This window comes from Micrasema longulum, unplaced genomic scaffold (assembly GCF_059751315.1).
Source record: "Micrasema longulum isolate JH-2025_06_02 unplaced genomic scaffold, ASM5975131v1 h1tg000286l, whole genome shotgun sequence".
In the NCBI taxonomy this organism is placed as follows: domain Eukaryota; kingdom Metazoa; phylum Arthropoda; class Insecta; order Trichoptera; family Brachycentridae; genus Micrasema; species Micrasema longulum.
The window spans coordinates 322,587-334,664 of record NW_028277490.1 but is presented as its reverse complement, the minus strand read 5'-3'; the positions used below and the strand labels follow the sequence as shown (position 1 = coordinate 334,664).

At 32.0% G+C, this 12,078-nt stretch overlaps 1 protein-coding gene across 2 annotated transcripts in view; it reads left to right on the top strand.

The window, feature by feature from the left end:
- The first annotated feature begins 3,278 nt into the window (after positions 1-3,278).
- The window catches only part of Cbs (Cystathionine beta-synthase), a 21,106-nt gene continuing 12,306 nt past the window's right edge, over positions 3,279-12,078 (top strand). Inside the window, exons 1-5 of one of the 2 annotated variants that reach the window (XM_088224476.1) lie at positions 3,279-3,427; positions 5,630-5,782; positions 7,655-7,761; positions 10,871-11,038; positions 11,598-11,779. In XM_088224476.1, coding sequence (XP_088080602.1) covers positions 5,655-5,782; positions 7,655-7,761; positions 10,871-11,038; positions 11,598-11,779 — 585 coding nt within the window. In that variant the 5' untranslated portion in view covers positions 3,279-3,427; positions 5,630-5,654. Of the gene's footprint in view, positions 3,428-3,447; positions 3,722-5,629; positions 5,783-7,654; positions 7,762-10,870; positions 11,039-11,597; positions 11,780-12,078 lie in introns of those variants that run through there. The other variant, XM_088224475.1, reaches the window with a different exon arrangement.

Sequence of the window (12,078 nt, the reverse complement as noted above, 5' to 3'; positions counted from 1 at the left end):
CTGATTCCATAATTGAAATCACCAGAACAATAAATTATTAAATTTTTTGCATTACCATAAAAGAAGGTACTTACAGAGATAATGTAGATTGTTTTTTATACGTGTTATGATTCATATCATTAATTGTAGTGCTTTCGCACTTATAGATTACGCAGACAGGGTATAGTCTAAGCTTATAACCGAGTTACACAGTTTAAACCCGCGCTGTGCCAGCGGGTACCCTGCAAGACATCGGACCCTCCCGATTGTTTTTTATATGCCTCCACTCGTTTGCGAGTGATTTTGGCTCTTAAAAACAAGAATAAGAAATTTAAAAAAAATACGCTTCAGTGAACGACAAAAAAAATCCTACCCACGAAGAAATATAATTAGGCATTGTAGAACTATAGTTAAGATTTCAGATATGCCACTTGGAACGACGCACAGTGTTTCAGGGTGCAATAAAATGAGCTATTTTAGGCAAAAGCCCAATGAAATAGAAATGGTAAATTGTATGTGATTAGGGAAGAGCATTAGTCATCCTATTCCCACAGTAAATTTAAGGCTAATTCGTTGAAGTTTCGACATCAGATTCATATCTACCGGTGACATCGTCTTTGTTATTCGAGAAAGACTCAGATTCCGCCATCTCCCATGACTTTAATTGTTCTTAAGTAGGTACTACAGTACAACATCAAGATTGTTTTATGCAGATTGTAGTTTTTTATTTTTTCTTAACCTTTCAATTACGTATATATAGGTACCTACGATGGTGAAAACTAATCACTAAAGTTTATAAAATTTCAGCTATTTTTTAATAATTTCCGAGTCCCATGAATATTTTTATTACTGCATCCGCTTCCATCAAATGGAACAGTCAAATGTAAAGATATAATTCACAAAAAAGACGTATCTCTTTGACGATGAATTTCTTCTTCCTAAAATGGCCGTTTAACGGTTTAACCCACAGTGTGACAGTTTGAATCCGGAGGCTTATTCTGCCACAATTTCGTTTCGTAAGTTCGTAACGCAATTAAAATCATATTTCGCTTTCGTTCCCTTTCATGCGATACGAATGAATTTACGAAACGAATTGGTTACAGAATAAGGTCACCGGAAATTCAGATGACAGGAGCGCCAGGCGCGTAGCTCCCCACTCCTCTTCGAGAAAGGAGTGGGGATTAAACCGGCCGAGTATGGCGGGTATATTGAGTGGCACCCCAGTGCTTGCATGCAGACAGTAATTGAATAAATAAATAATTTATCTATTATATAGTAGGCGTATAATATTATGTTTTTTCTTCCTCCTTTATCATTTCTCGCACTCAAAACTCAAACCCATGCAGTTTCCAGATTACTAAATACCTACTAACAATTAAGATAGTGTTATGCTATTGCTAATGCTATGTGCTGACGTTGACACATATGCTATCTGCTAAGTTGCATCTACTATAAGCTAACTGCTAAATATCATATACAAGTTAAAAGTTATATTAGGTACTTCTTTCATTTTCCTACTAGTGACTGATCGATTTTTAGCCGAAGCCAAAACTGACAAATATTTTCTATCTCGAGATGGAGAATCTCACATAGCCAAAGAACTATTCAGCCCTTGTATCTCCTTTAGAATACAGTGTAGGATTTGAAACTACTAGGCAAGAAATCTGCATAGATTTCTTTTAATTCTCTGCAATATTTAAACCGGGTTACGGTCCCGTAACTATTAGTGTCACTGATTCACGAATTAGAGGTCCGAGGTTAAAATCCCGCTTGACCACAAATTGATTAACCTTATAGTGAGTTAAGTATTTATAACTATTGTAAATGCTTCCCTAATATAAGTGTTTGAGTAAGTAAATTATAATGTTGGTCCTTTATAATTTTATAAAATTTAATACAGTAGAACTCCGTTTAGAACACCAGTCATACGGACTGGCAAATATCCGGATCATTACCAGGAAATAAAACATAGAAGATACGTTATAATAACAAATAAAAAAGGCGCTGGCAGCCGGCGCGGACATGTTTAGGTAATATTTTTACGTGATTCCAATTCATTATATTATTTTAAAAGCAATAAAAAGGTGATCTTAGAGTAAATTTTACGTTTTCTTTTAAAACATTGTTTTAATTTAATAGTTAATCCCACTATCCAGATTTCTGCATACCTGGATGAAGTCTTCTTCTTCACGTGTCATGCTAATCGTGGTCCATGATCGAATATTTCTTCCGACCCCTCTACGTCCTTCGATATTTCCCTTCATGAAAACCTGAAGTACGGCACACCTCTCAACTCATGGCCAAAATATGAATTTTTACATAGCTTAACGACAGTGAACAGTTCTTTATTCGTATTGGCTTTACTTAATACTTCATTTTTGGTTGTTATATCGGTCCAAGATATGCTTAACAAACATCACACGGTGGATCCACATTGCAAATGCTTCAAGGTGGTTTATAATATTAACTTTAAGAGTCCACGCCTCTACACCGTACAGTAAGACAGACCATATATATATTATAACATTTGACCATTCGTTGTCTCAGCTTTCGGTTTATATTATCGTCACAGATAAGATTTTTCATTATGTAAAACACTATCCGGGCCGCTTCTATTCTGAATTTTAACTCAGTGTCGGGGTCTTAGGGTCAGTGATGATACTGCCCAAGTACCTACATGAACGGTTAACTCTCTCAATATTGACACCCTTACGCTAACGTTACATTTGGATGACTGTCTCGGAAAAAAACTGTAAGTTTAGTTTTGTATTACTATTTGGATAACGTCAGGCACTCATTTTCGGGTATTGAAGTTTCCTTGTAACATTTCTTAATGCTAATCATAGGTATTTCATTATGAAATCACAAATCACAATGCTAATTTATTCTAAGGATTCAATGAGGAACTTCAGCCTTGCGGGAAATTGAATACAAAAAAAATGTTTTCTTGCACGGGGTAAAAATAAGAGCATTAAATTGTACGGTAAAGTTTCTTGAAAATTTACCAAAAAAACATAAAATATATTTTAATAAAAACGCACTACTTTAAATGACGTCACTGGTTCATATTAATCAACCTATGAGAGCTATGGAAGATTTCCGGTCTGCTTGCCGTTTCTGGACCAATGGGAAGAACTGAATGAGAATAAGCGGAAGCGGAAATGAACCTCTGGCGTCCCACGCGGAGGTATTTCAGTAATACAAAACTCTAAAAAATCGTAGCGCTGATAATACGATATATAAAAATTGAAAAAAAAAATTGGCTTAATTTAATAAAAATATATTTTTTTAAAACCACTGAATTTCCTCATACTTTTTAACGCTGTTTGCTGGGTGCAGACACTGCAGACTATAAACAACAAAAACAAAAAAGATACAAGCTACCTACTTATACTTATTCCTAGTCCTACTCTTTTGAATCCGACACGACTTCGACCTTAATTCACAAGTAAGAAGTAATTTATCATTAATTCATCTTTCACCAGTCGGTTGATAGCAGCCACTCAGTATTTTTGTGTTATTATTTATCAAAGTATTTCATTACCTACATCTCTATTCGAAATAAGTTTAGTTCGGTTTATCAATTCATACTTCGAGCCCACTTTATAATATTATCATTTCCGACAATTTATTTATGCCGGCGTCGCTAGTCGCGTCCAGTCCGCGTCGTCTTCGACGTCTTCAAATCAGCTTCGAATTGTAAATCACCATCCGTCGAATCAACGCGTTCGCTTATTTTCCGGTAAGAAAACAGTTTTACAATAATTTATGACACGCTTCCTTCAATTTAAAATTTACTTTAATGCATTAATATTCTAATTTAATACATATACAAAAATAGGGCTCCAATATCACACATATATGGTCAAATAAAACATCTACCGTGTGCTTACCATAAAAATAAACGTCAGCTGTCAAAATCACGTTTGACTAACTTAGATTTTAAAATGTTTTAATAAATAATACATTATAACAATACATGTCACGCGACATTCGTATTTTGCACTCGTAATAATTAATTATATTTATAATACCTATGAGAATTTCAGACAATAAGTCATTGCCAAGTAAAAATACTTATTTAGGATTATTTTCTTTCCTTTTGCTTTTTGGTTCAGTTATAAATTACCAGAAAATAACAAACCTCTAGAAATATTAAACAATCTTGACGTTTTGTAATTTAAAAACAATTGTAGCGTTAATATAAAAATAAAATATTATAAATGCAGTTTGGAACATGAAATCAAATGGTGTAATGTGATTTTTTCTGGGGTATTTTATTTAAATTTAGTGTTTAGAGAATAATTAGTTGTTTCATTTTATCAATGGTTTTTTTACAAACAAAATTAAAAAATAAATTACGGTAATTTAAAAATTATATGCGAGTGCACCCACCACATTTCGCTAATGCTTCTAAGTAGGTAATTGAAGAATCTATCAGTATCTTAAGTCTAATTCTACTTGTCTTAGCGCAGTTGGTTAAACGGCCAACTGTAAAACTGGCACGCGGGCTCGATTCCTGCCAGTTGCAAGAAAAAAAAGTCCAACAAGGATTTTTTATCAATTGGTCTGGGTGTTGTGGTTTATTATTCATAATTACCGTCCATATCTTTTTGCCTAATGAGGCCTCGTGAAATATTTTGCACAAATGACATTATTTATAGGTATATATCGAGAGGAAAATAGACAAGTCACGTATTCAAATCATCATAATATGATTGAAATGAATCAGAACTTGCTTATCTATAGCATTCATGGAGGAAGATACAAATATGTCTTTTTATTGGGTCATTATAAAATGCTTATTTTGAAGTTACCGAGTTGTCGTAATTCCACACGATATCTATTATAGTGTAAGTCTTCCTAGATTTAAACAATCAATAAAATAGACCAGATCTTGTCTCGAGGTCGTTATTTCATTATTTTGTCCTGACGTGATTTTTTTTTTGTATTCTAATCGACCCGTATGTAAAATAAATCTGAATAAATCCGTAATTAAATAAATAATAATAATTTATTTATTTCATTTACAGATTATACAGTCCATTTAGTTACAAAAAATACATGACATTTTTCATATAAATATTTATACAAATATTTTTATTACAAATACTAATATTTTTATTTTTTTATTTGGAAACATGAAATAGAGCGCACATAAACATATTCTTATGTGTGCTCTAATAATATAAATAAAATAAATCACCACTACAAATAAATATTAAAGCTAAGACAAAAAAAATAACAACCCCGAGACAAGATTTGGTTTATTTTTGTGATTGTTTAGATCTAGAAAGACTTACACCAAAAAAGTCTAAACCTTGTCTCAGGTTTACAATAAAACACAATTGGAACATTGGTGCATGCAAGCCATAGTTTGTGCTGTACTGATCGAGGAACAGCACATAAATAACGTTTATTAGCATTATTTAAGCATTTTAATGGTCGCATAAATTTTGTGTCTCAAAATAGTAAATTATTATCGACTTTTGAACAAAGAAGTCCTGTATAATATATAAGACATATTAAAAGCCCCCACCGCTTACCGGGATCCGTTTTTGTGGCCGCTTTTCAGATCTACACATTACAAAAATAAATGTTAAGTTTTGCGAAGTGTTTTACATTTAAATGAATTAATTATCTTTTTCAGTTATATCCACTCGAGGAATAAAAAAATGGCTCAAAATAACTCCAAATCGGAATCCAATAGAAACATAGTATTTGTCAGTCCAGATACTCCATCGAAATGTACATGGAAACAAGGAATGGATTCATCTTCATCTCCCCACACTAGTAGACCAACGTAAGTTTTCAACGGAAAATATTTAATAAAAACTAATTGAATTATAAATTAACCCTTAGAGTGTAGCTCCCATCGTTTGAGGTTTTGCTTTCACTAAATCCATTATATAAATAAATAATTATTTTCCTCCATATTAGATTTTCTCTTAACTGTTGTACGTTTATGTAGTTATTCATATTTGCATTGTATACAATATAAACCTTAAAAATAATGTGTCCTCTCTGGGGTAACCCATGTCGAGGACACTTAATAATATACTTTTTATTTTATTAAACATGTGAGGAATACACATAAAAAGTATAAATATACAGAGATAAAATTACCAAATTAAAAGATAAAAAACAGAGAACCAGAGATAATAAACAGTTACCTGAAAATTACCCACGGTTTAAAACACTATACTTACCTACATATATTTTATTTCTCTCTATACAAATATCATCATGATTGTAGAACAATGACGCATGTGATTATCTTCAACTTTACGCGAGAACGGTTTGTTTTTTTTTTTTACACTTTATGTCATAATTTTCAAGTACAAAAGTATGTCCTTTGATACTTGGGTTCAAACCTGGAATGTAAAGCTTTTATAAAACCTTTTGAAGATCAAATTGGAATGAAAGTCAATGTCGCATTTTTATTTATTTATTTATACATCAACGGTTCAAAGAACCTTTTACAAAGAAATGTTTTACAGAAATAATCAAAGTAGTGAATAATAATTATGTAGTACATAATATGAAATATAATAGAATAATTCAAACTAAACAATTTAGTGAACATAAAATATAAAAAATCAAAAAACGTAAAAAATATACATAACATCTCTCAATAAAAGATAATAATTAAATGAGAAAATCTTATGTTCTTAATATAGTTACCAAAATTAATTTGAGAAAAAAAAATAATTTTCCATGAGAAAATGAGACTGAGAAGGACAGGCGGGTTTGTTTTTCAGAAAAAAATAATCATGTTTTTTTTCTCAAATAATTGTGCGAATTTTCAGTAGTTGTCGGAGAAAATCTTAAAATTGAATACCTCAAATTAAGTCTACAACAAAAAAAAAACATTTATTTTATTCATAAAAAGCAGTAGATTTTATTTAAAAAACTGGGAAGAAAAGAAGGAGAAGAAAGGACCAACTTTAGGGAAGCTTTCTCCAATAATTTACGCTTTGATTTTTTTTTGATAATATAACAAAGTAAAGTTTAGAACAATTAAGATAAAAATAAAGTGGTTAGTATTCAACTAGGTAATAATAAAAAAGAAAATTATTACAACATTAGTACTTTATAAATAATAAGTTTTTTAGAGCAATAAGATAACTTAAATTATCTAAATAACATCTTTATTTTATCAGTTGGTTGGAAGAAATTGCCATTTGGCAACAAATCCACCAATGTACAATTTATATTATGTCCAACACGTTAAAATAAAGAAACAAATTTAAAATGAATGATAAATTTAAAAATAAATCCATTACTTTTCTAAAAAATAAGTGAGATTACATTTTTCACACATCTGTCGTTGTTCTACGATCACAACAATATTATTGCCTCATTTTTATCATTCTATTTAAGTATCTATAGATTCGCTGATAACCCACTGTGGGAGGTCATAGAACAATGTAGAACTGTTATAATTTGTTTTATTAAAAACATAAATACAAAAGTCATTGACCCATTGATCTTGTAGTCACAAATGGCTTTTAAAATATGTATGTATGAATTATGTATAAGTATTCTTACTATCTGTATGTTTAAATTAAATTTATACGTACATGTATGCTATTTATCTTTGTCTATCACCTTTAGGAAACTGTTTTAATGCATTGATATCTTGTGGTAATCCTACCTAGCATTTATTTTTTAGGCAACCTCGTCCTAAAATAATGCCCAACATACTTCATGCCATTGGCAACTCTCCTTTAGTGAAACTCAACAAAATTCCTCAATCTGCTGGAATTGAATGCGATATGTGTAAGTACAACACATTCAATATTATAATAATATTTTTAATGTATAAACTTGACACAATTCTTACCAATCACTTATTTTACATTCCCCTTATTTTATTGTATTATATTAAATAATAATCATGTTTAAAATATGAATAGTTACATAACTCTCAATAAGGATAATGCCTAGGAAAGAAAAAGAGGTTTCAAAATGTTACAGCTGCTGGTCGTCTTGACATTGTCGTAAGTGACCCACTTTTCATCACCAGTTGCCATTCGCTTCAGAAACGGGTCGATTTTGTTACGATTCAGCAGCAATTCACAGATGGAAATTCGGTCATTGAAATTTTTTTGCGTCAGCTCGTGTGGCACCAAATCATTGAGCTTTTTTTTTGATCCAGCCTTCTGCAAATGGTTCAAAATGGTTTTATGATCGATATTCAGTTCCTGGGGGATGCTACGACTGCTAACATGACGATATATATCGGTATTTTCCATGATTTTATCGACATTTTCGACGACAGGCCTACCAGAGCGTGGTGCATCATTCACCTCTACTACACCAGAACGAAATCGCTCAAACCACTGTTGTGCAGCACGATTCGAAAGAGTATTGGCCCCGCATACATCGAAAACATTTTTGGTTGCTTTTGATGCGTTTTTTCCATTCAGGTAGTAAAAATGTAAAATATGGCGAATTTCTTCCTTTGAGACCTCCATACTCGATGCACGATAGTTCACGACTGAATCGACCAAGCGCAGTACTGTCAAAAAAGCGTTTGTAGTATACACTTACACCTTTACAACGCCGTATCGTATGATCCGATGTGACCAATAATGAACGATATATACTTAGTTGAAATAAAAGGGTGTGAAATACGAAATTACCTTTTCCCAATTAAATAATATGTTCTCAAGCTCATCCCGCCATTAATTTTTTACTCTTATGACAGCATAACATACATTTTTAAAAACTAATTAACACCAGACTTGTTACCTGAACTATTTTCTTAATGAAAAATATTTTTTGTTTGTCCAAATTTTTGAAGACGAGGACTGGATTTATCCATTAGGGAGTTATTAAGATTAGCATATTACAGCAGAGATGGCAAACAGTTTAGAGAAGGTGACATAGATGTCTAGGCATTTACAGGGCTTACGATCTGCTATTGTAACATTCACCATTCTGCCCATATTTGAACATCTCTGTTGTAATATGTTTATTTTTCAATATTATTCTAAGACAAATTATTGATTTGGTCTAAATCGTACAGACTGCCACTATCTCTAAATTATTTTATATAAAAAATATTTATGAAAAAAAAAACTATTATATTTCTTATTTAATAAATAATTATGATATGCTCTTAGTATATTTATTATTTGAACTGATTAATAAGCTTGTATTAGTTTTATATATATCTTTAAGTGGATTGCGGGAATAAGATATTAATTTAAAAGGGGTCCAAGTTCAAAAAAGTATTTTATTTTATGTTTCTGCTTGACAACCAGCAAAAAAATATACTATAACAAATATTTAGTTTTATTTACTTCCTTGTTCTCTGTGTAGTATAAAAAAAGATAATGTAACTTTTGACAATGAATTATGTATTGACCCATAAGAAATATTTTACTGTATCAGTTTGTTTTCTGATTAGTGAGATTGTATTTTTATAGATTGTACTCACATTTACTGTTTGGTTTTTAGGTGTTAAATAATTTGCCAATTGTTTAACACCCAAAGACCAAAATGTTTTTTATGATCGGGGTCCGGCTTTTCTTCATACAACTGTATTCACGTATTTTCTTCCTGGATTATGGCACTAGAGTAATGATTTTTTTACACATTATAGATATTTACCATTGGCGTGTCCCTAATGTTTTGTATTTTTGATAAAAAGTTTATTATGTGAACTAGGACCATCCAAAAAGTCTTAAAATTGCCCAGTTTTATCTGCCATCTTCGGACGTACCGTATACAAATATGATAACTATTTTTGAAAAACGCAGAAGGTAGTTTTTCTCAGTTTGACGCATTTAGACTTGTGGCACTCCAAACGAGGAGGTGCGATATGTGTGTATATACATATATCTACAGTATCTATTTATGTCATCTAAATATATATTTTTTTATTTATATGAAATATTGCTTTCACAGTTATTATTTTTTATATATATATATAGTTGGATAATTTATATAGCGCCATTTTTGTGAAAATCACCGCCTTTTTATTTATTTATTTAAATTTTTGTACATAATGTTATTTGTACATTGGCGGGCTTATTGCCAATTGGCAATTTCTTCCAACCAACCAATAAAATAAAAATTTAAGTTACAGAACATATTCAATAGAAAAAAATATCATAAAGCTAAAGATATATTAAAATAGAAATACGTATTTGTTTATAAATTAACTTAAATCAAAACTATTACTCAATGGGAAAAAGGAAAAAAGAGGAAAAAGGAAAGGAGGAGAGATAAAGGAAGAGAAGGGAGATGTTTCTTCAGACGTGATTTAAACAGAGATAATGTAGTAACATCTTTGATGGTGGATGGGAGATGATGATTATAGTATTTTTCTACTGCATATTTGTCCCTTAAAACAGGCATTGCCGTAACATTATCATTCCATGTCCTAGTTGGAGCATATGGTGTTGACAAAGAGCCTCCAGGCCTCCTTTGCCAGCTACTGAGCCAGGTTCGCGTTTCATAGTTCTGGCTCGAACTGCCGTCGAACAGTCCGCATTGGACGTCCGGGACATCGAGAACCTGATGCCTTGTAAAGTAAGCAAGCGTGCTTAAGGCTCTCAGGAGGCATCCAGAGTATATAATTCCTCACAAAGTCAAACCACCGCACATCTGAGCTTCTTCTTCGACACCTATTCTCATAACGCAGTATTTTGCTGTTTTGATGTGCGATGATTCACATCTGTAGAAGATAATAAGTGTTATGCTCAATGAGTTAGCGCTGACTTAGTGGAATAACAAACATGATTACGGTTACACAGGTGTTTAATTTATGTGTCGTCTATAAAAACAAAGGGTTTATTTATCAAATGATCAGCACAAATACATTCATTCTGCCCTGGGGTAACTATTTGTTTGTCAATAACTTAGTCAATATTTTTAGATGCCAAATGCGAGTTTTTCAACCCTGGGGGATCTGTCAAGGACCGGATTGGATATCGAATGGTGGTAGATGCTGAAGCCAAAGGGATTCTTAAACCAGGTTATGTCATCATCGAACCCACTTCTGGTAACACTGGCATCGGACTGGCTATGGCTTGTGCTGTTAAAGGTAAATATATTTTTGAATAAATGATAAAAGTCACGTAACTTAGTTTTTATTTTTTTTCTTAATTTAAGGTATCATTTAACATTATTTAGAGAAGGTAATATAGAAGTCTAGACATCTACAGGGCTTATGACCTGTCATTGGCTGGTTTATTATTATTTAAAAAAATAAAAAATATTTGCGTTCTTATGATTTGCAATTTTGAGGGTCATTTTCAACGAGTTGTAAATAACTCACTATTAAAAAATGGGAATCAAGTTGGGGTAGAGTAGGATTCGAACCACGGGCCTTTGGTCCGTGAGTCCGAGACACTAGCCACAGGACCACAACCCGATTTTAAGTGGCCACTTAACGCACTGTGTAACATTCACAGTTACGAGTTATTTCAGAAATACAAAACTTTAAAAAATCATAGCTCTGATAATACGATTTATAAAAATTAAAAAAAAATTTTTTTGCTTAGTTTAATATTCTATTAACAAATAAAAACCAAACAAAAAAACACTGAACTTTGTCATTCTCTTCGTCATTAGAATATTATCTTTAAATTTATTATTGTCAGGTTACAGGTGCATTATTGTAATGCCGGAGAAGATGTCCAATGAGAAGGTGGATACCCTCCGCGCTCTGGGTGCAGAGATCATCAGAACGCCAACTGAGGCTTCCTTCGACTCCCCCGAAAGTCTTATCCAAGTGGCGCACCGATTAAACAAAGAAATCCCAAATTCTGTTGTTTTAGACCAGGTTAGAAATTCATAGGAAAAATCCATTATCTAAGTTGATTTTTTTAGCGGGCCTATAGGCCTAGAGGTCCATTGCAATGGCAAAACACCCAAGTTAAAATAAAAAGATTTTATTATTTTTATCATCACACGGTATCCAATTTGAATCTTTTATATGTAAAGTGGGCATCTTATGGTAGGAATACATTATTGTGGTGCTATCTGTCTTACATCGCTTTCGTGTATTTTGTATGGACAGGGAAATATCACTTTTTTTTTACAATATTTAAGCAATAAGGGTCTATGAAATACTGTTGAGTA